The sequence below is a fragment of the Mesoplodon densirostris genome, chromosome 19, assembly GCF_025265405.1.
Source record: "Mesoplodon densirostris isolate mMesDen1 chromosome 19, mMesDen1 primary haplotype, whole genome shotgun sequence".
Taxonomy (NCBI): Eukaryota; Metazoa; Chordata; class Mammalia; order Artiodactyla; family Ziphiidae; genus Mesoplodon; species Mesoplodon densirostris.
In genome coordinates, this window is record NC_082679.1 from 14,426,369 (window position 1) to 14,454,229 (window position 27,861).

Consider the following 27,861-nt stretch of genomic DNA (forward strand, 5'->3'; position numbering starts at 1 on the left):
TCTTCCAGATGTCCACATGGCTCCTCTCATCTTCTTCAGGTCTTTTACTCAAATGTTCCCTTCCGAGTGACACCTCCCTTGACAATCCTGTCTAAAAAATCTTACCACCCCCGCACTTATCTGTCTTCCTTGCTTTACTTTCCACCTTGTCATCACGTACCACGTAGTATAATTTACAAGAGTATCTATGTATTGTCTGCCTCCGCAGCAAAAATGCAGTCCCATGAGCATCTCTGCTGCCTTATTTACACTGTTTCCTCAGTGCCCAGCACAGGGCTGGCCGGTGGTGGTGCTGAGTGAATCTCCGTGGAGTGGATGAACCCCAGGCCTGTGCCCCTGAGCTGCGAAGCCCCTGTCCCCAGCCTGGGGTGGATCGGAGGCTAGTCTGTGGGCGCTGGGGGTGGGAAGTGAACGGAAGCAGGAACGAGCCAGGAATGGCACCGAGCCAGGAATGGCACCAAGCCAGTTTCCAACCTACTGAATAGGAACCACAGCAAAACATTATCCCGTGACCTAGCATCTCCACACTAGAGTCTCACGACTCTCAGTACCTACAACAAAGTCTGGTATTAAAAAAAAAAAAAAATCATTCTACATATTCTGTTTTCATTTAAAACAACAACAAAAGCAATAACATAAAATGCTGGCATTAAGTTGAGTTCGTAACTCTTGAATGGGTCTGATATGCAGTGTGGGCCAAGTCAGTGGAATCCCAGAGGCGGCCGAGCGGGGGCTGGAACGTGGGCCGCCACTTCGTCCCGTCACTCACGGAGGTCCCTTAACCTTTCTGCACCTGTTTCATCATTTGTAAATGGGGACTCTAGTGCCTTCATCATAGAACTGTCACGACGTTTAAGTGAGTGAACATACAGAATCAGTGTAGAAAATGCCTGACACACAGCGTTGAATAAATCTGCAATGTAACGGCAGCTGTAATATTATTGATTAGTATATGATTGCTGTTGTCCTTTCACCTGGCAGCTCCCCACATGTCATACGACACTTGGGTACAGTGTGAGCTGTCACCTCACATTCTGCCCTGGTGCTCATCTGGCCAGAAAGGTGAGGAGAGGGAAGGAGGAGGGTGCTGGGGAGACTCAGGGGCCGCTGACCACCTGTGATCTGGGGCACAAAGTTTCGGGGGGGCTGCCTCCCCTACGCCGCCAGCTGTATCACCTCATTCCCCCTCAGCAGGAAGGTCTTTGCGAGGGGATGCGGCTACAGCCCTCGGTGCAGCATCTGCCGGTCTGGATGAGGTCCAGGATCGGCCGACGCCACATCCAAACTCCCTGGCAGTGCCTGCCTGTTGGGCTCCCATGTCTGTGCAAAAGCCCAGGCCCAAGGGGGGATGAGGTAATGCAGGGCTGAGGGAGGTCCATTTTGGGGGCCTGCCCAGCTGACGATTGCTCCTTTTCTGAAGAGGTCTTCCTTTGAGGTCTTTTGGAAGTCTCTATCGTTTCTACTGGCCTAGCTCCCCAACCTTCTGCTGAGGAACCGCCCCCCTACCACCACCTGTGGGTGGCTCTAACAGAACTGTCGATCACAGTGCCCAGCCTGGCCCCTGGACCCAGGGTGGAGCACATGTCCTAGATCTAGACAGAGTGCTCTATCATCCCTGACAACAGTGACTGGCCCAGGCTTGTGATCCAAGCAGAGCCAATCAAGAGTCCTTCCCAGAGATTCAGCAGATAGGAACGTGGAGGAGAAAGTATAAAGATGGAAAAGATTTGAGCAGCCGGTCCCCATTTTCCCATGACATGGAGAGAGCTTGTTGGTAGCAGAAGAGGATGACATTCACAATGCAAAAAGCAGCAGAGCCAGCTGAGCAGGAGAGATAAGGAGGCAGAGTTCCGGTGACATCATTTGAGTGCCTGGGGCCAGCTATGCCTGAAGCCATTCCTACCCCTGGATTTGCAGTTACATGAACCAATGAGTTCTATTTCTGGCTTAAACCAGACAGAAGTAGACTTCTGCCACTTACACCTTAAGAGTCCTAATCGAGCAGGGTGCCCCCAACGGGCCTTGTTCCCTAGCCACAGCTGACATTTATTCCAAGGGGAGACCTCTGACCAAGCCAGGACAATGGGATCCTCTATTCTGAATGAAAGTAGGCAGGCTGGGACTGTTTTGAGCTGATCAACGTCAACAGCAGTGCCTGCTGCTGAGATTTCCCCAATTCCTGCCCTGCCCGAGACTTGCTGCCTTAATTCTCCTTTCCACTCTGCAGGGCATCTCACAATCCTGAAAGAATCCCCTATATCTCTCCCTTTATTTTTTATACTCATCACAGTTAATCTTTTGCAAATGTCAGAATCTTGGGCTCTGCAGTCAGACACACTGGATTCCAATCCTGGCCACTTAGTCACTGATTTCAGACATGTTTCTGAGACTCAGTCTTCCCTTCTGTAAAATGGGGAGACTGGCAGGATTGCTCTCCTGAGGCTGTTGGAAGGATTACGAGTTAAAACAGGGGAAGCCCTTGCCCACAGAACCTGGCACAGAGTAAGGGCTCATAGATGTGAGTGGCTGTGATTTATGTAATAATAACAATAGCAACGGGACCTACCTCGCGGGTCCGGAAGATGATCCTGTACTGGTACTGAGGCCCGTGGTCCTTGTGGTCCTCCAGCTTCTCCCGTTTGATGCTCACGGCCACTGGTCCCAGCTTCTCGTCCACGCCAAAGTAATTGGCATGCTCTGAGAGGGAAGAGCAGGAGAGCTCAGAGTCAGCTCTCTGGGAAGGAGGGGTGACGTCCCACGGCAGGCCTGCTGAGAGGACAGCCGGGGAAGGCTCTTGTGCAACCCGTGCAGGGCGCTTGTGCAGGCTCTTGGGATCCTGGTCACACAAACCTCATGGCTGGTCACGACCACACTCAATGGAGAGACCGTAAGAGGTTATAAAGCCCACCTTACTATACTCCCTTGCCAGTCACAGAAATTTCCTGTCTCAGTGCTCTCATCTGGGAAATGGGGGGCCCTCACGCTACCCATGATTCATAGAGCCGATGTGAGAGTGAAATGAGGCTACGAACAACAAACGCTTAGTGCAGTGCGTGCCATGTTATAAACCTGGCTTCGCTGTGATTATCCCATATTTGCAAATGTTCAGCAGCTTAGCTGCCAATTAGCCCTCGTGAAGGGGTTAGATTCTAGTCTAGAGAGGCTTCTGCCCGGCTGAAATCCGGGCCCTGGACTCATTAGATGTGTGGCCCAAGTCGCTTGATGGCATTCTCATCAGTACAATGGTATCAGGAAGGATGGACCCCTCTCTCAGCCGGTTGTATGGACTAAATAGGTTAATAAGCATGGAGCACTCAGCACAGGGCTGGGCACAGAGTAAGCACATGAGATGTGCTGGCTAGTACTACCCCCAGGGCATGATGTTTGTCACAGAAAAGGACCATGATTCCAGTCCCCAAGCGTCACCTTTACCTAACCGTATGTCTATAGACGTAGGAAACTTAAACACTACTCTTTTTTTTCCTTATGGTGACAGTCTTTAACAAGTCACAGAGGAAATCTCCTGTTCTCTCCCCAAAATGACAGCTGTCTCCCCTTTTAAAAAAAACATGCTGCTGTCTTATAATCCTTCCAGGCAAACAGTTCTAACTGATATATAACCCAAGTATCTCCTGCTTGTGGTAGATGCCTACCAGCAGTCTGTCTCAAGTCCATGAAGTCAGCAGCTACGCACTGCCAGAAATTCCTTCCCACCCCAGCGCTCTCAATATTTAAATGTTGGTTCCTATGCTCATGAGGTGCTCTTGGTGAATCAAAGGCTTATCTAAGGATCAAATGTGTGTTAATTAATGGTCCCAATAAGAACACCACCTGCAGTGGGTTAAACAATCTCCCCAGCTGGTCAGAGAACAGAATAAGTGTGCTCCACAGATATCAGTTCATTCCTGAAACAGCTGCAGGATCTGTTTTGTTTTCCGCCAATGCATACCCAGTACCTTGCGGTCTTAGCATAAAATAGGCAATCAATAAACACTGACCAATGACTAACTTATTTATGAGTTTCCAGGGCCACAAAGAAATCATTTTTTGAAAGAAAAGCTTCTTTTTAATGCTCCATGATAAGTACTCACTATCTGCCTGATGATGAACTGTTTTGATGTACAATCTTATTTGATCCTAACCACAGTCCTTCCGTGTAGGTATTCCTACGTGCAAGTTGAAAAGGATGTGTTCTCTGTTGGTTAGGTAGAAAATTAATATAATATAAATGCAAAACCAGGTTTCAAATCCTCTCAGCCTTACTTTCTGGCTACTGGATTCGTCAATTTCAAAGAGGGACCCTGTCAACTTCTCCCATGGGTTGTGGATTTGTTCATGTCTCCCTGTCGCTGTATTAGTTTTTTATTTATATACCCCTCAAACAGGTTGCCAGGTATACAAACGTTCACAACTATTACAGTTTCTTGGTAAATTTTTAAAAAGTCAATAAGAAATGGCCCTTTTGGGTCTTCTAACAAATGCTTTTAGCCTTGAAATCTATTTTGTGTGATACTGATGTCACCTCACCAGTTTTCTCTTGGTTAGTGACTGTCTGAACTCCTTTTTTCATCACTTAATTTTCAGTCTCTGTGTCATTTTGTTTCTGGGCAGGTGATGCTGCTACAATCATCTCTGCTCCTCACATGAGGACACGGAGTCCAAGGGGTAAAATGTGTCACGTAGCTAATAAGCTATGAAAAAGACATCCCAAACCCAGGGCTGTCGGACTCCAACACTGGTGGACCTCCGGAGACTGTACTCTGGACGATCTAGTTGACATTTGTTGTATTTGACTAGGATACTGCTTTAAAAATTTTTTTAAACTAGTTGCTGTGGAGTACTGGCTGCCTATCCATTACCTATTCTTCCCTTCTTTCATTTTAAGAGAAACCCTCTGTTCTTGGAGGAAGAAAAGGGAGGGGCTATGTCTACCTAAAAAACTAACATTTCTCAGCCTGCCTTGCAGACAGGTGTGGCCAATAACCAGAAGCAGTTGGCTGGGACTTCTGAGAATGTTCTTTAAAAGGGGCTGACTTGAAAAAAAAAAAAAAAAAAAAAGGTAGGGGTGCTGACTTGACATTTCGCCCGAATCCTTTCCTCCTTTTCTTTGCCTGGAAACATGGATGTGATGGCTGGAACTCCAGCAGCCATTCTGGACCAGGAGACCACCCTGAGGGCTCAGAGGCCATGCACTAAGGCTGGCATTCCACTGTTTCTGAGGAGTAACCATACCAGTCCTGGGCTGCACATCTCCAGACTTCTTTATGTGAGACAGATAAACTTCTATGTTGTTTTAAGCCTGTTACTATATCAATTCAATTCTGAATTGATATAGGAGAATCCATATTAAAAAATCTGAATTTCAGGAGAATCTAGAAAAATTGGAAAGGCTGGCAACACTGAGCTTGTCTATACTTCCTGATGACAACAGTGAGCTGGAGCTGAGCAGGAGCTGCCCTTTGTGCAGCCCCTGCCTGGTTTGCTTCCCTCTATTGTCTCCTGCCTGGTCCCCGAGGCTGCCTGGGTTTGTGGTCTCTGCACTACGGCTCTGCTGCCTCCTAGGATTGCCTCATCAGCACCAATGAACTTAACCATGTGTGATGCCTGTGTTAACACCCTCCAAACATCAACAGTTCCGCCATCAAAGGGAATCCAGAACCTGCCAGCTTCTTCCCCCCTCCTAGGCTCCCCTAGACCTGCCCATCATCATCTCCTGCCTGGACCATTGCAGCAGCCTCCTCCTCGGTCTCCCAGCTCCCCCTGCCCCCACAGCCTGTTCCCTAGAGGGAGGCTGAGAATACCTGAGTCAGATCAAGGCCCTCTCCTGCTCAGAACTTTCCTGCGGCCCCATCTCACTCCGGGTAAAAGTGAGAGTCCTCACTGTGGCTCACAAAGTCCCACATGATCTGCCCCGTCACCTGTCTCAGCTCCTTCCACTCTCCCTCAGTCACTCTGTCCCAGCAACACTGGCCTTCGTCCTATTCCTCCAGTGTTCCAGGACTATTGTACTTGTTTCTCGTGTCAGGAACACTGTCTTCAATCTCCACAAGGCTCCCTCCCTCACCTCCTTCACCTCAGTACTCAAAGGGCACCCACCTAGGAGGCCCTCCCTGACCATTCCCTACCGAAAATGCAACTCCCAGCGCTGACACTGTTTCCCTCTTCCCTGCTTTACTTTTCTCCACCCCACTTGCCACCCACCACACCTTAGATAGTTTACATATTTATCTAGTTTTATTGTTTGTCTTACCCTACTAAGATATTAGGAAGACAAGGTTTTTGTTTCAAGCTGGTCAATACTGTATCCCCCAGCTCTAGAAAGTGCCCTGGCACATAGCTGACCCAAGCACCTATTTGCTAAGTTAATGCATATCTACTGTTTCATGTAGCTCAGGGTTTTGGAGTGCTACCCATGTGTCATGAGGCTGGACTCCCTGCATCCTCACAGCCCCTCTCTGAGGGAGGTCTTGTGTCTTTCTGCACCCTCGGTGCCCAGGGCAGGGCCTGGCAGCGAATGAATGAGCAGTGACAGTTTCAGAGACCAGGTGCCTCCCCCACCTCACCTTTGCCCACGAAGTAGTCCTGGTAGTAGCGGGCGCCCAGGTCCACGTGCTCGATGCTGTACTGCCGTGGGCGACTCTGCGTCCTCTGCTGTTCCTTGGGCACCTCCAGCACCGAGATGCTGGCGTTGGTGCGGTAGGCACTCAGGGCGGGCTCCGGCGGGCGGCCCTCTCCGCCGCCCCCACCGCTGCCTGTGGAGCCTGCGGCCGCCCAGGAGAAGCTCACGTTGCGCTCGCACTCACCGCCGATCTCGTTGCGGAAGTGCGGGCAGCTGAGTAGCAGGTCGTTGCTGTTGTCGTCGCCGAGGTCCTGCTCCAGGTTCTCCTTGCAGTTCAAGTCCTCCGTGCTGGTGAAGGCGGGGTCCAGGCCGCCGAGGCTGTGGGCCCGCGACGCCGTGAGGGACGCCATGGCCGAGGCGGCCGAAGCCCCGGTGGTCGTGTTCCGCCGCTGGGCCGTGGACGCCCGGTTGGCGGCCGCCTCGTTGAGGTCGAACAGCATACTCTGCACATCGAAATGGGCGAAGCTCTTCTGGCAGACCCACGGCCTGCTGGCCTCCGGGGGGCTCCGGCCGTCCTCGGCCTCCCCGGGGCACCGGGCCGCTTCGCCCTCGGCTTTACTGCTCCGCAGCTTCCTGAAGATGGACGAGTCCACCGCATCCCCGCCGCCCAAGCCCCGTGTGGGCTTCTTCCGGGCCTTCTCCTTCTCCTTCATGGGCTGCAGTGGCAACAGGCCGTCCTTGGCGGACTGTCCGTTGCGGGCGTCCCCCTTGGTTCCACTGCCGCCCCTTGTGACGTGTCGGCCGGGATCGGCACGCAGGAGCTCAGTGAGGCTCGGGGCACCCCGGGCCTCGGGCTGCTCGCTGCGGAACTCGTTGAGGATGTCGAAGAAGCTCTGCTCGGGCACGCCCTGCACGTCGATGGAGGACGTGCTCCCATACTCGCGGAAGAGCGGCAGCGCCCCCGTGTGCCGGGCGCCCCGGGGCTCCGCCGCGTCCTCCAGGTCGCACTCGCTGAGGGTGATCTCGCTGCTGCTGCGATGCCGCAGCGGGAGGAAGGCCCTGCCGGGGGACCGGGGCCACCCGTCCTGGAACTCCACATCCTTAGACCTTCTCCTGGAGAGTCGGTGCAAGGCTTTGGACCCTGAGGAAGCCGGGGTGCTGGCGGGGGGCTGTCCGTTCTGTACACTTCTCATGGAATGGGCCACCTTTGTGGCCTTTGTGCCATCTGTGTCCTGTGAGGGGCTGGGGTTGTTCTGTTCTCTCAGGGCCTCCCGCTTGGGCGGCCAGTCGGCCACTCTTGCCCGCACACCCATCTTGGGCACCGCGGGGGTGGTGGGACTGGGGCGGGTGGTGGCACTGGCCGGGCTCTCACCCACTGGCTGGGGCATGCTGCCGTTCTGGACCCAGAATCCCATGGGAGCGTAGTCCCCTGTGTGCGGGCCGGGGAGGACATCGGCTGCCCTGGTCCCACAGCTGACGGCCAGGTCCACACCATCATTGGGAATGGGCCGATAGGTGGTCATAGTCCACGGGCACTGGAGTGCTACTGGCCCCTGAAAGCTGTAGACTAACTTTATGGGGTCCCCTGGCCCTCAGCCATTGTTCAGGGCCACCAGTCCCAGGATGAAGGATTCTGGCCCCTGAAGCCTGTCGGGAAGGTTGTGAGCCTGTGGAGTCCAGTTCTCCACCATCGCTGTGGACAACTGAGCCAGGACAACCTCACGAGGCAGGCGCTGTCCCGGGGCCTCCAGACTGAGTGGCTCAGCAGGGCAGAGCAAGCGGCAGGTGTGCGCGAGGGCTGGCAGGCTGCAGGGGTGCCTTCCCTGCCATGCTGAAAAGGGAGAAAAGGCAACGGTGAGATGTGATATTACTGCTCCCAGAGAATGACCTTTTGTTTTTGACAGCTTTACTCATTTAAAAACAAACAAACAAAACCACAAAAACCATTTTATTATGGAAAATTTCAAACATACCCAAAAGCAGAGAGAAGGACATGATAAGCCACCCCACCAGCTTCAACGCTATTAACTATTTGCCATTCCTGTTTCATCTGTTCCCCTACTCCTCCACTTTGTTTTTGGCACAATATTTTAGAATAAATCCCAGACATCAGGCCATTTTACCTATAAATAATTTAACTTGTATCTCTAGCATATAAGGCCTTCAAAAAAAAAGTAATCACGATACCTTTATCATACCCATCTAGATAAATAAGAATTCTTTAGTGTCATGTAATACCCCAACTGCATTACATTTCCCCGCATTGTCTCAAAGATGTCTTTTGAAAGTTGACTTGTTCAAATCAGGATCCAAACAAGATCTGTACTCTGCTTTGGCATGTATATTTCTTAAGTCTCCACTACTCTACAACCCCCCCTCCCCCACCTGGATGCTATTTACTTATGGAAGGAATGAGGTCACTTGTCCTGTGGAGCTTCCCACTTTTAGGATCTGGCTGACTGTTCCCTGTGGTGCCATTGAACATGTTCCTCTGCCCCCCATGAGTCCTGTCTACTGGTGGTTGTACACAGAGGCTGCACGGTTGTCCATCTGTTTTGTAGTCCACCTGACCAGCCACCCCGCCAGAAAGGAAGTGAAAAAGATGGAGGAATCACCATGAGCACCGGTGGATTTGGGGGAGGGAATGTCTCTAGAAATCTATGTGATTAATAAATATTGATACTATGAGAGCTGGCAGATCAGCTCCTGTTGCTTCTTTGCTGACATGTCCCCAGTGGCTTCTTACTGCATTAGAATAAAATCCAAATTCCTTCCGCTGGCTCATGAGCCCCACAGGACTGGCCAGTCTCCCTGTTGCCTCTCCCCAGCCCCAACTAAGGGATGTGCCTCTCCCATCACACTGGCCTTCTTTTCTGTTCTTCTGACATATCAGGCCCCATATAGGATATGTGGGTATCCTTCCTCAGTGCTTCACCAGGCTGGTTCCCTAACTTGATATTCATTCTTTAATGAAGCCTTCCCAAACCACTCTAGGAGCCTTTCTCTGTCACTCTGCTTTCTTCTTTTTCCTTAGAGGTTACCACTAATTGAAATTAGTTTGCTATTTACTGATTATCTCCATCACTAAGTTATCAGTTCCAGAACGGCAGGGCTATCTGTGTTGTTCACTGATGTAGCCCCAGCTCCTGGAATAGTGTCCAGGACACTCGTTCACTAATGAGCAAACAGACAGCCTCCACCTGACCTGATGTGTTTAGTGCATCCTGACTTGCAGACCTCTGGGGAAGGGAGTTCATTCTTCTTCTGCCCGGCAACATAAAGTACTCTGCAGGATCACTTCCCTTTGTCTCTACCCTGAGCTTCTGGAAGATGAAACCCTCAGTGGGGAAGGAAGGGGAAAGTGGATCACGGCCTGTGGCAGAACCTGCTGCTTGTCCCAGCAGCTGTGCCCCTTTCTCCTGCCAACAGAACTGATTTTATTCAGGGCAGCAGAGTGCTGGGTCGGCCTGGGCATCTGACTCAAGGTGACTCCCTTGGAATGTGGAACTGGACATGGCCATTGTGAGTGATGTGACTGACTCGTGAGTAAGCGAGTGTTGGTGCTTTCTGAGTAAGTGGAAGGCCTCCTGTGTGAGCATGTGTATGAGTATGAGTGTGTGTGTGTGTGTGTGTGTGTACGCGCACGTGTACACGTGTAGGAGGCATTTCACAACTCATGCCTAGAGGTATGGAATTAGCTGGCAGAGAGGCACCGCCGGGGAAGCATGAAGCAGATTCATGGAGCAAAAAAGAAGGGGAGCCTATAGCCTCTGAGAAAGTGAGAACCAGGTGAGGGGAGAGGTGGGGGCGGGGAGCAAGAGCGCCCTCTTCCTGGTTCCCCATGAGCATTCCTGAAGATACCACAGGGAGGCATACAGGGGAGGTGGCAGAGAAGGGGCAGGAAAGTGGAGAGTCCCCAGGGTTGGGCTGGTTAAGGGAGATGGAGGCCAGGTGAAGCCGCGGGGACCTGGACAGCAGAGGCGTCCTCTGAAGAGGTAGCTGGGCCTCAGCTCCTGCAACGAAGCCTTGCAGGCATGTGGATGCCTGATCATGGGATTTTTCAAGAGAAACCAGAAATCTAGAACTGTATGCAACATCTCCCAATCTGAGAAACAAAAACAACAGCTATGACAGCAACAAACTAACATGCAGAGATGACCTCTAAAAGGATTTTCAAGAAACTGCTCATGGTGGTTGCCCCTGGGGAGGGAAACTGGGTATCTTTCCTCTCCACTCCCAGCCCCATCCCTGCTTCATTTATTTTCTTTAGTACTTATACCCACTTATATCTCTGATTTATTCCTGGCCTCCCCCCCCAATAAGAATGTGAGCTACTGTGTATCCCCAGGATCTGTGTTTTGGAAGGGGCAGAAAGGAGCCTCACTTTTTACTGCACACCACTGGCTACCATTTGCATTACTTACATGTATTCTTAGTCAACAGATGAATTACCAACACACACCACAATGAGGGCCAACAAAGTAAGTATGTGGGCCTGATTTGAGCAGGGGCTGCTGGTTTGTGACTTTCGGTGACTGGTCTTCAGCTTCGCCAGAGATGAGGGCCTGAGGGCAGCCCCAAACTCTGCTGGGCCCCGGATCCCAGGCCAGGCGGGGGTATCCCGACCAGCTGAGGGCACTGTTGGCACTGTTTGGCAGCCCAGCTGTGCCCTTGGGTCAGCCTGGCAGAGTTCAGAGGATTAGTCCTTTGAGGTCACGTTTGGGCTGGTTGGGAAACGCAGTGGCCCCGATGTGACCCTGACTTGCTTGTGCAAACACCTCTGACAGATGGGCTTTGCTGACGGCATTTTGTTTCAGCTCAGTCGGAAACCCCCAATTCGCTTTGCTCCCTTCTATGAAAACACACAGATGTTCTTGAGGCCCCAGTCTCTGCACAAATCCCTTCCCCGAGCAGGTGCAGCCGAGTCTCTGTGACGTTCACAGACTGAGTGTATGATACCCACAGCCTCTCTGGGATTCAGGGACCGGTGCACACTGGTCCCTTTCTAGCTGTCTCTGTCGAACTCCCTCTTCCTAAAAGCACTCTGATCTTCCTGATGGGGAACCTCTTGTTATGAGAGCCAGACCGCCTGGGTTCAGATACTGGTGTGCCATGGGCTGGTTACTGAAACTGTGACTCAATTTCAATCTGTAAAATGGGGATAATACCATCTACCTCATGGTCCCTGCTATTATCACTGTTCCTTTGCATATCTTTGGCAGGAGTTCTTCCCCCTCCCCGCAATTACAGAAGCACAGCCAGGGGTGGGCACAGGACCTCCGCAGAGCATAAAAGGCTGGAGGGTGTCCTGCAGTAGCGGGGGATGTGGATCTGACTTTTCCTACATGTCACTTGCTAGGGACCGTGGCGTTCCTTTCTTCCAGTGTTGCTTGGCTCCTGCCTGTTTTCTACAATTGCTCCTCTGGCCTCCTGTTGATTCTGTAAGCCACTGATAAATCTGCCTCTGCCCAAGAGTGTCAAGCAAGGCTTTTGCTGCTGGCATCTGAGGACCTGGACTAAGACACGGTGCTGTGTGCAAAGAAGGCAGCTGCGGATGGTGGAGCGAACAAATGGGGCCAAGGCAGTGGCACAATGAGAAGGAAGCGACCGTGGGTGAGTCAGGTGGGAGGCATTTGGCTGCAAGTAACAATACCATCCAATAGTGTCTTGGGCAATGAAGACATTTCATTATCTCATGTAACAAGGAGGCCAGATATGGCAGCTCCACGCTTCGTACAGGGAACTGACGTCAGGCGTTTTCTCTTTCTCCCCCACTGCCGTCCCGCAGTGTGCTGCTGGCTTACATCTTTGGCTCGTGGCCCCGTGGTCACAAGCTGGCAGCCACAGCCATGCCTCTCACTGAACCACTGGCGAGGGGTAAAGAAAGGGATGATGTAAGAGTGTTCTTACCGATCTGACCCTAATCAGGAAGAAGAACATTGCCAGAACATTGCTCCTCCCTCCACAGACATTCTTTTATGTCTCATTGGCCAGGATGTGGTCCCTTATGGCCACTCCAGTTGCCAGAGAAGCTGGTGAGGCCAGCCAGAGTCTGTGATCATCCTGATTGCCCGTGGGCCACTGAGGACTCATCCCTGGGGCTGGCCACACTGGTTCCCAGAAAACGTCAGGGTCTGTTAGAAGAGTGGGCAACTAATGGTGTATCTGTGTAAGTGCTCCCAGACTGTCATTTGTAAAGAAGCTGGGGACCTCTGAGCTGAGAGGATGCTTCCTTATCAGGCCCCCCAAGCCTGGAGGCTAGGGCCTCCCTGGTGGCGCAAGTGGTTGAGAGTCCGCCTGCCGATGCAGGGGATACGGGTTCGTGCCCCGGTCTGGGAGGATCCCATATGCCGCGGAGCGGCTGGGCCCGTGAGCCATGGCCGCTGAGCCTGCGCGTCCGGAGCCTGTGCTCCGCAACGGGGGAGGCCACAACAGTGAGAGGCCCGCATACCGCAAAAAAAAAAAAAAAAAAAAAAAAAAAAAAGCCTGGAGGCTAGAACAGCAGGCGGACAGGCCAGCACCACGGCCCCAGTGTCCTGGCTCTGAAGGGCCCTGCTCTGTGGGGTCACAATATCTGCCGGAACCTCACAGAGTAGAGGAAAAGGGAAAAACACAAGCCTTCCAGGGTTAGACATTTGTAGTTTGCTCCCCCAGCCTCCATGACTTCTTTTTCCAACAACAGCCCAGATTTCCCTTTGAGAACCTGCTCGCTCTGACCTCCACCCAACGGGCTAGAGGAGGGCTTCTTCTCAAGGTCAGGAACAAATCACGCAACCCAATCAGAACCAGAGACCTAGTGATGTCTTTGCTAGAAGTGCTGGGGCTGAAGACTGTGCTTTTCCCTTTTACCCCGAGCTGGAGAGGATGTGAAAGATGGAATCTTGTAGCCATCTTGTGACCGTGAGGGGAGAACCATCTGTGAAAGGGGCTGAGAGTTACAGACAATCTGGAGGCTGTAGTCATCATTTGAGTCTCTACATCAAGCCTGGACCTGAAGCCAACCCGATTCCACTTCCCACCTCTGGACATTTTAGTTACATGACAAAAAAACAACAAAACAACATCTGTAACAACAGCTACCACGTATGACCCTTCTATGGTCCAGGTCCTTGTCTAAGCACCTGACATGTGTTATTTCTCTTAACCTTCACAGCAGCTCCATGGGGTAGATATCATTTTTATCTCCAGCTTACACATGAGGAAACAGGAAGGAAGTAATGTGTCCTAGACCACGTGACTATGAGGTAGCAGAGCTGGGACTGACCCCAGCTGCTTCATTCCTGAAGTGAGGCAGTCCTGAGCTCAAGCACCAGCCCTGCCCGTGATCACAGGCAAGACTCCAGCACCTCATGATTCTCATTCTCTTCAGTGGTGACACACGATAAATTATCTCCAGATACAACTGCTCTTCTGAGTTCCAAACTCAGGTACTTACCTGCTTACCCGACACCACCACGTCTGTATCTCACATGCACTGCAAACTGAACATTCCCAGCCTGACCTCTTGATCTCTCCCAACCACAAAACTTGCTCCTTCTCAGGACAGTCAGGACGGGCTGAGCTACATTACACTAACAAAGGACCCCAAGTGCTCAGAGGCTTACACAACAAGGGTTTGTTTCTTGTTCATACTGCATGTCCATCATGGATCGGCCAAGGGCCCCGCTCACGTCAGCTTTGTTCCCAGTTGAGGGAGTAGCCCTTCACCTGAGACCCTGCCAATCTCAGAGGGAAAAGACATGGCTGAACCACGCAATGGCCCTTAAAGTTCCTGATCAGGAATGACACGTGTCACTTCTGCGAACTACATTTTATTGGCCAAATCAAGACAAGAGATGTCAACAGGGTGGTACACCAGAATATCTGTCAGAACAGGAATGCAACTGGCCATCTGCTTCCTCTGCATCTCAGCAAAAGGCACTTACTTCCACCCAAGGGCTCAAACTGGAAGCGTCAATGTCATCCTTCACACTTCCTCTCCCTCACTCCACACGCCCAATTCACCACCCCACGTCCTGTTGACTCTCCCCACAGCATATCCGAGTCCATCTTTCTCTCCCACCAGCCCTCTGGTCTGAGCTGCTGTGACTTTCACTCGTTCACTACACCACAGCCTCACTGGTGTCTCTGCTTCTGTTCCTGCTCTCCTAAGGGCCCTTTGCCACACAATAAAATTCAAAACCTTCCTCTCAGTCCTCCAGGCTCCCTTTCCTCTTCCCCTTGCTCTTGGAGCCCAGGCCACAAGGTCCCTCTTTCAGTTTCCCTCACACCCATCTTCCCTGCTGTCTCAGGACCTTTGTACATGCCACTCCTGCTCCCCTTCCTTGACCTAGGTAATTCTTTCTCAAGACTCAGGACAAATGACACTTCCTCCACCTAAGCTTCGTTTCTCACCAACCTGTTCAATCCCCAACCTGAGCTCTCTGCATTTCCCTTTGGTGGTACCTGCATCAATATATATAAGTAGAGACCTCCCTGGTGGTCCAGGGTTAAGAATCCGCCTTCCAATGCAGGGGACATGGGTTCGATCCCTGGTTGGGGAACTAAAATCCCACATGCCACGGGGCAACTAAGCCCACGCGCCTCAACTAAAGAGCCCGCATGCCGCAACTACAGAGCCCACGCACTCTGGAGCCCGCCCGCCACAACTAGACAGAAGCCCACGCGCCACAATGAAGAGCTCACACGCCACAAGGAAGATCCTGCATGCCCCAACTTAGACCCAATGCAGCCAAAAATGAATAAATAAATATTAAAAATATATACATATATGTAAGCAATTTACCATGTAATTAATTGTTTGCCATATGTAAAGTTTGTGAGGCACTGAATGTGAGTCACTGCCTGCGCCTGTGGCACAAGCCTGACACACAGTAGGCCATTAATAAATATCTGCTGAATAAATGAGTGGCTGAATGACTTCATTCTGGACCAGGAAGCACCGTCTCAGTTGGGGTCCATGACCTGAGGGTAGGTAGGGCTTGCTTGGTGCCCAAGTGTGTCTGCCCCTGGGAAGAAGCTGAAAGTAATGTGTTGGGGGGAGAGAGTGTGTCTGTGTGTGTGTGTATGTATGCTGCCCCTTCACAGGCCTTAGATGAGAGGGGCTAAGTAGGTATCCAGGGCCTCCATCCTATATAGCCTCTGTGTCCAGGGCTGCCCTGGTCTATTACAGATGTTTCTCCTTTATGGAAACATGACCCAGTCATTGTGATGGGGGCTCAGTGGGACCTGTGAGCTCTGGATAGCAGCTCAGCGTTGTGGCACCAAGTCTGAGGGCTACTCTCAGAGGCTCAGGAAGAACAGTGACTCCTCCAGGGACACAGTGGCGATTCAGCAGTTTCGGGGCACATACAAGTCATTCTTTTGTCCAGTAAGAACTAGTTAGTCCTTGGGCTTCCCTGGTGGCGCAGTGGTTAAGAATCTGCCTGCCAATGCAGGGGACACGGGTTCGAGCCCTGGTCCGGGAAGATCCCACACGCCGCGGAGCAACTAAGCCAGTGCGCTACAACTAGTAAGCCTGCACTCTAGAGCCCGCGAGCCACAGCTACTGAAGCCTGCGCACCACAACTACGGAAGCCTGTGCACCTAGAGCCCATGCTCTGCAACAAGAGAAGCCACTGCAGTGAGAAGCCTGCGCACTGCAACAAAGAGTAGCCTCCACTCACCACAACTAGAGAAAGCCTGCGAGCAGCAACAAAGACCCAACGCAGCCAAAAATAATAAATTAAAAAATAAAAACTAGTTAGTCCTTAAAACTCATTCATTCATTCACTCACTCATACAACAAACACCTACCACATTCTTTTTTTTTTTTCTTTTTGGCTGCACTGTGGGGCTTGTGGGATCTTAGTTGCCCGACCAGGGATGGAACCTGGGCCCTTGGCAGTGAAAGCGCAGAGCCCTAACCGCTGGACCGCCAGGGAATTCCCACACCTACCACGTTCTTACAAATCATTCAGTCCAAAAAATTCATTCAGTCAGAAAAAGCACTAAAAACTTCTTCACTTGTTCAACATTTACTAGGCATGTATGACTCATTTATTCCACAAACACTAAGCACTTAAAATCCATTAATTTATTCAATAAATTTCTTAAAGCATCTACTATGTGCTGTTATAGGAGCTGAAGATACAGCCCTGAGCAGGGCAGACCACGCTCCCCACCCTTTAAGAACTTACTTCCAGTAGAAGGAAGCCAGAGAAATAAGTAAACAAAGACAGAAAAAAAGGGTACTTCAAAGGGTAGTCAGCCATATAAAGGAATAAAATGTAACGCTGTGACAGGTTGGGAGGAGGTCCCACCCTGAAGGCTCAGAGAGGGGGTGCCCTCTGACCTGGGGTCTGCATCAAGAGAGGGCACCTGCCGTGCCCCAGGTGTGCTGATGAGCGAGGCTGACGTGCCGGGGCACGAAAGCTGGGAGCGGCCCATATACAAGGCACTCTGGGGTTGTCTGAGACGGTGGTTCTCTCCCCCAGCTGTCCATTAGAGGCACCGGGAGCTTAGTAAAAATACAGGTGCTCACACCCCACCCCCAGAGAGTCTGAATCAGCTGGTTTGGGGTGGGGCCCAGGCCTGAGTGTCTTTTAAAAGCTCTGAAGCTGATTCCAACATGCAGCCAGGGCTGAGGAGAGAGGAAGAAATGGACAGAGCACAGAGAGGAGCGTCTGACACCAAGCCTCGAGGGGCCGCAAATGTCAGAGGGAGTGAGCACACTGGCCACAGCAGGCCCAGGTGGAGGGGCAGGAGGGCAGGTGTGTGAGAGGCCCTGGAGGGGGGGTGTGGTCTGGGGAGGACCAGGTGGTTCACAGGCTGGATGCTGCTGAGAGGGTCACCTTTGGTGACAATTACTGGTCTGAAGGGCACTGTGAACACTGCAGAAGGTATTTCAGCGGACAGGGAGCCTTGTCCACACCCCTCGCCCCCGGTGCTGCTGGCCAGCACGGGGTGACTTCCTCCCGCCAGCCCCTCCACACTCCAGGCAGAATCACCTTTGTCCTCCCCTCCCTGAGCTCCCAGGGCTCTGGGCTGCACACACTCTCGACTACAAGAGTTAGCCTACAGGATTTTTTTTTTTTTTTTTTTTTTGCGGTACGCGGGCCTCTCACTGTTGTGGCCTCTCCCGTTGCGGAGCACAGGCTCCAGACGTGCAGGCTCAGCAGCCATGGCTCACGGGCCAAGCCGCTCCGCGGCATGTGGGATCTTCCCGGACCGGGGCACGAACCCGTGTCCCCTGCATCAGCAGGCGGACTCTCAACCACTGCGCCACCAGGGAAGCCCAGCCCACAGGATTTTTAAGCCTCTGAGTATCTTTTGTTCTCCTTAGACCTTGAACAGCTCCAAGTGTGTGGTGGACTGGGGTCTAACGTTTGTGTTCTTGCCACATGGGTCGGGTAGAGGGGAGGAATGATATGGTGGTGATGCTTATGACAATAAGGCTAATACTTATGAGTTCTCCTGATGGGCCAGGTGCGGGGCTACCCTCGTGGGGTGTATTAACTTGTGTGTTATAATAACCCTATTAAGTAGGGACCCTAGCATGCCCGTGTTACAGATGAGGCAAGGGTAACATGACCAAGTCACACAGCTGGGATTCAAACCTCGACAGTCTGGCTCCCACACCTATGCTCTACATAAAAGATACAGCAGGTCCAATGGGTGTGTTGTGTGAATACACGAATGACGCAAGTATCTTTGAAATCAATTCATAAGGACAAAGCTCTGGAATGTCAGCAACACCTCAGCAGATTTCAGATTAAGAATCTGTTTTCTCCCCGCTGTATCTTTCTCCACTTTATTGGAAACCTGAGCATACACAGGACCACTTTAGAGCTCCCCCAGGAAACAAGGCAGATGGAAATCTCAGAAATCTCATTAGAAAGTACCATGGCAGAGACTATGCTCCATCAGCCCAAAGAACAGTGAGCAGGGCCTCGACCATGGCCATATACTCCTGTGATGTTTTGTATGCTCAACAATTCTGACACCAAATGTGTGGGTTTTCCATACCAAGCAATTCTCGTAGGGCTGGGTGTCCCACAATTTAACTCAATCCTGACACTAACTACCCAGAGTGAGCACAAACCCCAGAGGTAAAGGGCTCAGTCCCATAAGACTGTCCCCACTTCAGACCCCAACTGCAAGCAGTGGGTCCCTAGGTTACCCACACTTCTGTCTGACTTGACTACAAATCAGAGATTCCCACGACCCCCTCCTCAAGTTCAATAATTAGCTATAACAGCTCACATAACTCAGGAAACACTACTTACTACTTACTGGTTTATTATAAAGGATACAGATGAACAGTCAGATGAAGAGATACACAGGATGAGGTCTAGAAGGGTCCTGAGTGCAGAAGCTTCTGTTCCTGTGGAGTTTGGGGTGTGCCGCCCTCCCAGCATGTGCATGCGTTCACCAACCTAGAAGCTCTCTGAACCGTGTTGTTTAGGGCTTCACGGAGGTTCTGTTATGAAGGCCTGATGGATTAAATCAGTGGCTATTGGTGATTTAATCTGCAGCCCCTCTCCCTTCCCAGAGGTCAGGAGGGTGGAGCTGTAAGTCCCAAGCCTCTAATCACGTGGTTGGTTCCTCTGGCAACCAGCCCCATTCTGAAGATATTTAGGGGTCCACCAAGAGTCACCTCTTTAGCATAAACTCAGGTACGTTCAAAGGAGCTTATTTTGAATAACAAAAGATGGTATCACCCATATCTCTCAGGAAATTCCAAGGGTTTTAGAAGCGCTTGTGCCAGGAACCTGAATGAAGACCAAAATATTTTTCTTATTATATCATGGTATCACGCTGTGAGAACCTGCACTTTCATATTTAATGTCAGAGCCCAGCGGATGGGTGTTTCTAATTTAAACTTTCCCAGGCATCCAGGAGGGCTCCACATTCCTACCTGGGAGTCAAGGGCAGTCCCCACAGGGGCAAGGGCAGCCATGTACAGCTATTACGCTCCAAACAGGTGAGGGTCCCACACAAGTCAGAGTTAAATCGGTATCGGTTTTTTCCCCTTGGGGAAATAGGAAGAATGAATTGGAATTATGCATTGAAAATGTAGGTGTGCATACTGTTTTATTTGTACCCAGCAATTCCCCTTCTAGGAATCTCTTCCTCAGATATTCACCCCAGTGCACCTTGAAAGACAGACTCAAGGTGGTTCAACTGCAGGGGTGCTCACACTGCCGCACTGCTGTAATATGGAAGCGCTGGGAACAGCCCCAATGCCCACGAGCAGAGGATGGGTTAAGTGAATCTGGGTGCCTCTATTCCAGGGAAGGTGCCGCAGCTGTGATAAACAGTGAGGTAGTGCCATGTGTCGTGTGCATGCAGATTGTCCACACGGCCTGAAGGGAATGAGCATGGCTCATACTTACTGAGTGCTTACTGTGCACCAGGTGAAATGCTTACACACATTCACCCGTTTAATCTTCATGACAAGCCTGTGAGGGAGGGACTACCTGAGGGACCATGCTCATTTAAAGCCAATGCAACTCAGTCCAGAGAGGCTGAGTAACTTGCCCAAGGTCACTCAGCTAGAATCCAGTAGCACTGGGATCAGAACCGAGGCTATCCAGCTTCCTACCTTATACTATTTTACTCTATGCTGCCACTTGGGAAGGAAAAGCAGCAAGTTGTGGAATAGTTTGTATAGCATGACCCCATTTGGTTTAAATAAGAGGGGGACAGATTTTGTTAGTGTGAGTGTGTATATACATAAATTCTATAAAACGTACAAGAAAGGGTCTAGGAAGACATCCACCAAACCATTAAAAGTGGTTACTTCTAAGGAGTAAAATGGAATGGAGATAAAGGAAAACTTAAAAAAAAATTCTCCATGTCTGTGTATGAATTTTTACAAGTATGTATGTAAGTTCAAGGCCCTCTGCAAGACCCTTATGAGGCTCTGCCCCGAATCCAAATCCTGGCGAGAAGCCCTGTGCATAGGTTTTGCATGTCTTCTTCCACACCTTTCTCTGTGAGTCTATAAGGAAATGCTCACAATTGCACAGGGGAGGGGCGCCTCAGGCTGGGGTTAAGTTTTCAGTTTTAAAAGTGAGCATGTGAAGGGAAACATGAGTGGAGTGAAAGCCACGCACCGAAAAGCCCTGATGGATGCAGTTAGAATGGAAGAGCTGCCCCACCCCCTGGGTAAAGCACAAGTCCCCACCTCAACCTCGCCTCTAGGGCCATGGAGTCTGAAAAATACGCATCTTTCCAAGTGGAGATTCCTCTGTGGCCTAGCAAGATGCTCGCCCCCAGCCCCACTGAGAGAAGGAAGGGGAACCCCATCTCGTGTTCATGTGCTCCTCAGTGAAACAGAAGCAGTGCTTACCCAAAATGCTTAAACTGCAATAAATGCTTATATACAGAAAAGAATTTTTTTTTAAATAAATGAGTTAATACCTCCATAGTTGCTTTTCTTACTTATCACCAGATCTTGAAGATGCTTCCTGATGTGACAGCTGAAGCGTAGTGGTTAGAAGCAAAGACCACCCAGGTTCAATTCCCACCTCTGCCACTCAGACCTTGGGCAGGTGACTTAGCCTCCCTATACCTCACTTTTCCCATCTGTAAAATGGAGATAATAATAGGGCTCAACTCGTAGGAATGTTATGAATTAATGAACATAGAGACTTAGAATATCCCTGGCACACAGTGATATATAAGTATTAGCTATTATCATTTTCACTTATGTAATAATAATAATAGTAATATCTTAAGCAAACAAATAGGACCAAAGGTGGCCTTGGAGTGAACCCTGGCTCCTCTGGGCTCAGAAGCCAGGTAACCCACGCTGGCCAACCTTGAACAAGAGGAAGGGCAAGCCCCTCCTTCCTGGTGGCCACAGAGCCAGGGCCAGGGGAGGCACCTGCTGCTGAGTCCCTGTGGTGTTGGGTGGGTTAGGCAAGGGTGTCACCACATCGCATGAAGCACGTGTGGATTGTGCATCTTGTTCCAATTCTGGGAGCAGTCCCACTCACTTCAAATGAGACTTTGAAATCCAAAATTAAAAAAGGATGCTTCAGGCTTCCCTGGTGGCGCAGTGGTTGAGAGTCCGCCTACCGATGCAGGGGACACGGGTTCGTGCCCCGGTCCGGGAAGATCCCACATGCCGCGGAGCGGCTGGGCCCATGAGCCATGGCCGCTGAGCCCGTGTGTCTGGAGCCTGTGCTCCGCAACGGGAGAGGCCACAACAGTGAGAGGCCCGCGTACCGCAAAAAAAAAAAAAAAAAAAAAAAAAAAGGATTCTTCCTGGAGTACAGGCACATGCACCAGGCCCATCCAGGAGCTGCAGCCATGCTCGTGGAGTGGGGATACAGTGACAGAGCTGGGCTACGGGCCTCTGTGATCAGGGGAGCCCCTTCTGGGAAGACTTAATCAGGGGCACAACCCCTGCTCCAGGGAGCTGGACATCCCTCGAGGGATCTCCTGGCTCTAGCCAGGCCCAATGTCAAGCCACATGCACTGGTATGGCCGTGCCGTTTATTTTGATATTGAAGCTTTTCGGTCTAAGGCTGCTTGCCTCGAACCCCGAGTGTTCCCGCTGTCACTGTGTGGGGCAACGCTGGGCCCACAGAGGCTTCCAGGACCCCGCTTCTGAGGCTGCTCTCATGGCTGCTGCTGCCCAGGTCGGACTGGTGGTTAAATATTCAGTAGGTTCCCCCGCAGGGCTCACTCCTGTGGCCAGGCCAAACTTCCTTTAGAAGATGGTTGTCTTGTCAGCTTGGAGCCTGACTTGCTAACTAATCCCAGCTAATTGCTACTGAAACCTGCTAAGATCACATCTGTCGGGTCTAGAGATTAAATCAATATTTGACAATCTTGATTAAACAGAGCCAGGGAATCCTTGTCAAAGAACATCTGTTAAAACCCTGTCCTTTCCATCCTGCTCTTGGGGGGCCAGGCCGGAGGTGTCTCGGGCTCTGCCTGTCTTCACCTGAGGACGACCCTGGGGTGGGGGGGCGGGGAGCAGTGGAGCCCACCAGGAACACGGCGGCCAGGAAGGCTCCCCGTGGTGGTGGGGGGGAGGGGGACACACATAGCTAGGCCTTGTTATCCTGGGTGGCACCCAGCTGCCAACAGTAACCATCCTAACTGCCCCCCTCCCCCATCCAGAGTGCCAGGCCCCCCTGCAGAGTACGTGCCACAAAACACTGAAGTCAAGTTTTCTAGTGATCCGTGGAGGCAGTGTTCTCATCACCTCCATTTCAGAATGGGGAAAGCAAGGTTCTGAAGGGGGACATTACTTGCCCAAGGTCGGAGGAGCAGGGGTCTGAACCTGGGTCTCAGAACTCTGAACTCTGACTCACTCCAGAGTCTGTCCTGAGACCACTCATGGACATGAGTCCAAGGTGTCAAAAGTGAGAACAGGATCTGGCACTTACGGAGCCAGGAGCCCAGGCTGGAGGCCTGCTCCCATGGTCCAGTTCCCTCAGCTACACTTAACGATGGCAGCCCCGCTAAGAAGCACCGGCCTCACACCTGGCCCGAACTCAACCCAGGCAGCCTCCCAGGGGGAAGGCTCTACCATTCTGCCCCACATCGCAGAAAGGAACACTGAGGCTCAGAGCGGCAAGTTACCTGTTTGAGATCACCCAGCGAGGGAAAAGGCAGAGGTGGGGCTCGAACCCAGGTGGGTGACTCTAAGGCCATCGTAACTACTGCCATCTCTAAAAAGCAGGGATAGTCGTGAACATGGTGGGTCTTTGATAAATGCCTGCCCTCTGTCCCTGGGTAATTTTATGGCAGAAATTAGGCTTCTGCTCTGGAGTCAGATCTCCTGGGATTAAATCCCGGCCCCAGTGCAGACCAGAGAGGATAATAGTGCCACCTCATTGGACTGCTGGAGGAGCCCAAGATGATCCCCGTAAGGCCCCACTCCCCACAGTAACGGCACATAATAAGCACTTATACATCCTCATCCAGGATTAAAGAAAAAACCAAACCAAAACAAAATAAAACACACAATAATAATGAAGACAAAGCAGCTGCACTCAAAGTACCTTCATGGCGGAAGGGGTGATCAGACACCCAAATGCCTGCAACCACTGTTAACCTCTCTATCCCTAGGTTCACAGCAGCACTGAGATCAGGGGAAGTCCTCCATAGTCCAGGGAGTCCTGGATTTCCTGAGTCCATAAAAAAAACACCCCCAAACCCAAACCAACCAGAAAACCAGTCAGCCACCAAGCCAGACAGCCGACTAACCAACCAGCCACCCAGCAAGTTAGCCAGCCAACTGGTCCCATGTTTCTGTGTCTCTGCTCTACCTCTCTGTGTCCCTGTTCCTGTCTCTCCATGTCCCTGTCCTTGTTCCTCTGTGTGTCTCTCTCACACATGTGCACGCACAGATGGCCACACCACAGCCATGCACATCTCAGGCCCGAGTCACAATCCCATGTTAACTCAACACTGGGCATGTGCTCCGGGCTGGCAGCCTCTGCCTGGTCCCTCTGTTAACTCCCTTCCAGATTCCAAGTTCCCAACATCTGCAGGCCAAGACCATATATATGTATATATATCCAGTCTCACTCCCATCCTAAAGTATACAATCTTATAAGGAAACAGGCTGCTTTAATCAGAGAACAAACTCAGAAATCCCAAGAAGTAATTTAGAAGAATGGCACACCCTCTTACCAAAAAAAAAAAAAAAAATTAGTAATAAAAAAAAATCCCCAGCTACCTATTTTATATCTATATAGCCACCTAGGTCAACACAGAGCTAAAATCTGAAAGGCTGAGCTCCAGCTGTAAGCAGTCACCCCAGGGAGGGGAGTGGCGTGTGTGTACATGTGATCATCCTGTCCTAGACCCTGAAGCTCCCAAACTTCCCGAAGTCACATACCTCCACTGACACAATCGCAGACCACCTGTACTATTATTTACTTAAGACGGTCCTTTCAACCAACTCGTTTATTAAAGCCTTAATAATACCAGTGTTGGAGTCATTATTTTTTTCTAATACTCATCAAACAAAATGCACAAACACGAGAATTCGTAAGGCTTGTCTGTACATCAGTGAAAACGAGCTTTAATACCAGAAATGCACTGATATCAAAACCAGGATGCAGCTCCCAGACATGATCCTGAGCAAAAAAAAAGCCAGACGCAGAACATAATATGGGTTATGATTCCATTTCTATAAAGTTCAAAAACAGGCAAAATGGAACCATGTTATCATGCAGGGTTGTTCACACAGGTGACCCAACTTCGAAAGCAAGAAATGGCGAACGGAAGTCCTGAGAGTAGTGGCTTCTGGGGGAGGGAGAGGCTTCTGCGGGTTCTGGCAAGATTCTCTTCTTGATCTGGGGGTTACAGGAATGCTTGCCTAGCAATTATTTGCTAAACTGTATATTTACATCTGATGTACTTCTCTGTGCATGTGTTACATTTCCCAGTAACAAAGTTTTTAAACGTCTTTTGCATTGTATGAATTTGTTTTTAAAATGAGATCGTACTCTTGTATTATATATGTAATTTTAAAAAACAGGTAAATGTATTTAAAAGTCTCAGTTGTTTGATCTTTGCAGACCCAGTTTTAAGACCTGAGAATCAGTTTCATGCCTTTGTGTGCAGTGCATACAAACAGACACACACACACACACACACACACACACACAGCCACCCCAGTCACTCTCACTCTCCTGGCTCACTTTCTCTGCTATAAAAGGTTTCCACTTCCCAGAACCTGCAGGGCCACATCGCCTATATGAACACAAACATCCTGGGCAGGCTGGGGGAACGTGTACTTCCTCCTAGCCCCGAGGTGGGGGCAGGGGGCAGGCAGGGAGGGCAGGGTTATCTCATAGCAGCAGTTTCTGGACAACTCACCAAGTGACAGCAGGGGACAGAGTGGGAGGGACTGGCGCCCACCTGAGAAATACAGGAGGGCTTCCAGGGCATAAGGCTATGGGGCCAGGCTGCCGTAAGGAGCATGCATCCCAGCCCTGCCCCTGCAGTGATACCAGTGAGCACTAGAAGGGCTCCTGACCCTAGACTGGGTACCCAGCCTCCTCTCGGGCCCATGGACTGGCTGACAGTTGGCGAGGGCCTGCAGCTCTGTTTGAACAACACTGTGATCAAACATCCTGCCCCAGGACTGCACGCAGGATGGGTACTCAGACTAAGGCCAATGCAGAGGAAGACAGGCTGGAAGGGGGCACCGGGCCCTTAGGAAACTAGGGTGGGGGCTCTCTGTGAGCTCAAAGGAAGCCAGGACACTAGGAAATCAGCAACTCACTTCCAGGACAACAAACTTTTTTTTTTCTTTTTGATGGTCACAGTTGGTGGAAACCTTTTAGAGGCAATCTGGCAACAGCTTTTAAAAATGTTCTTACCCTCTGAACCAGTAGTGCTACTTCTGGAAATTGATCCCAAAGAAATTCATGGCATTGGTTATAAAGGGGGGGAAACAAAAGGTCCAACCTCGACGTCCAACAACAGAATGGTTAAATAAATTACCACACATCCTTATGACATTAAAAATACATATACGCAGATGCAGTCATAGAAAAAAGATTGGAAAAAAACTCTGAAATGTTCACTGGGGTTACGTTTTGGTGCTGGGACTACCAGTGATTTTTGAAAACGTGTTCTTTATACCTTCCTATATTTTCCCGAATTACCTCTAATGAACATGTTTTCAAAATCAGGGGAAAAAAGCAGTAAGTTTTCATTCATTTAATTGATTTCCATTCTTTACATGAATGTTTCCTGAAATCTGACTACGTAATAAAGCAGCGAATGAGGTAGCCCCTCTCTGCCCTATGGCTGGAGGGGGAGACGTGTATAAATTAAGTGCCCTTACCAAATACGCATGTCAGCATAAATGATGCAAAGAAAGGATAAACTGACAGAGGACAGGAACAGGGTGTGGTTGGTCAAGGAAGGCTTCTCAGAAGCAGTGGTGTTTAAGCCCTGAAGGATTCGAAGTTGACCAGGGAAAGGGGTGGTAGCTGGTGAGGGGTACAGATGAACAGCAAGTGCAAAGACCCTGGAGTATTTAGGCGTCTGGAGTTGCCCTCCATTGAAGGTTTAGGAGGCAGTGACCCGATCTGCCTGCCACGTAGATGATTAACCCGATGAGCAGCAGAGTGCAGTTCCACTGGGAGCTGGGGTAGCCATCCCTGTGAAGCACAGGAGTGGCCTGGCCCAGAACAGGGGTGGTGCTGACATAAAGAAGCACGTAGGGCTTCCCTGGTGGCGCAGAGGTTGAGAGTCTGCCTGCTGATGCAGGGGACACGGGTTTGTGCCCCGGTCCGGGAAGATCCCACATGCCGCGGAGCTGCGCGTCCGTGCTCCGCAACGGGAGAGGCCACAACAGTGAGGGGCCGCATACCGCAAAAAAAAAAGAGGCAGGCAGACTGGAGAAGACTGGAGAAGATTTGGTTGCTTCCTCACATGAAGAGGAGCTCCAGGGCATTCAGTCCTAAACGGAGTACCAGGTGTGTACAGGCCAGACCAGGTCAGAGAGATGCAGGTCACCACTCCTGCTCTCACACCTACACTGTTCAGACCAGAGGGGAACAGAGATGAACAAATGAGCCGTTACAGGGCAATGTGTTTGGGCTGACAGTCACCTGGTAGGGCTGGATTCAGCTTTAAGAAATCTGACAGTTTTCCAAACAAAAGCCAGTCCCCGCCCTCTTACTAGGTGGGATGTATTTCAAAATCCTTCCCAGCCAGGCTTCCACAAGTGCTGCTCAGTTGACCCTAAGGCAAGGAGCATCACTCCCAATGGGCAGATGAGGAAACTGGGCACCAAGTGGTTGTGCTTCTTGATACCAAGAACAAGAACTCAGGCCTTCAATGTGAGAATACTGTGACCCTCTACCCGGGCCTGCTCCTGCGTTAAGCACGACACTGAATGCTTCATACTCATGGCTGCATGGACATCACTGCTGGTTGTCAAATCCAAACCCACTCTCCTCTTCTTCCTTGAGAGAAGTCTGAATTTGTTTGGAGCAGCAGGATGCCCATCCAAAAAGCTTGCTTTTGCAGGTTCCCTTGCAGCTATGGCTAAATATGTGTCCCATTCTGGCCAACAAGAGGTTAAGCAGAAGTCTGCTGGGGGTGGGCGAAGGGACCTTCTGGTAAAGCTACTGCTTTCCAGTAAAAAGAAGCACACCCTTTGCATCATTCTCCTTCCTGGAATGTGGATACCATAGCTGGAGGTGTGGCAGCCATCTTGTAATTGTGAGGCTGAAAGCCACAAACTGAGGACGGCAACACAAGGATTCAGAAGGAGCCCACTCTCCCAGCCAGTGCCTCTGCCCTGGTCCACCCACACTCCCTTTCCT

General features: G+C 50.9%; 1 protein-coding gene across 11 annotated transcripts in view; it reads right to left on the reverse strand.

The window, feature by feature from the left end:
- SIPA1L3 (signal induced proliferation associated 1 like 3) overlaps positions 1-27,861 on the reverse strand; it is a 241,749-nt gene that overhangs the window by 90,027 nt on the left and 123,861 nt on the right. For all 11 annotated transcript variants that reach the window (XM_060085448.1, XM_060085446.1, XM_060085449.1 and 8 more), the window contains exons 3-4: positions 6,564-8,390; positions 2,567-2,697 (exon numbers count right to left, since the gene is read on the reverse strand). In XM_060085448.1, the coding sequence (XP_059941431.1) occupies positions 2,567-2,697; positions 6,564-8,082 (1,650 nt within the window). In that variant the 5' untranslated portion in view covers positions 8,083-8,390. The remainder of the gene's footprint in view (positions 1-2,566; positions 2,698-6,563; positions 8,391-27,861) is intronic.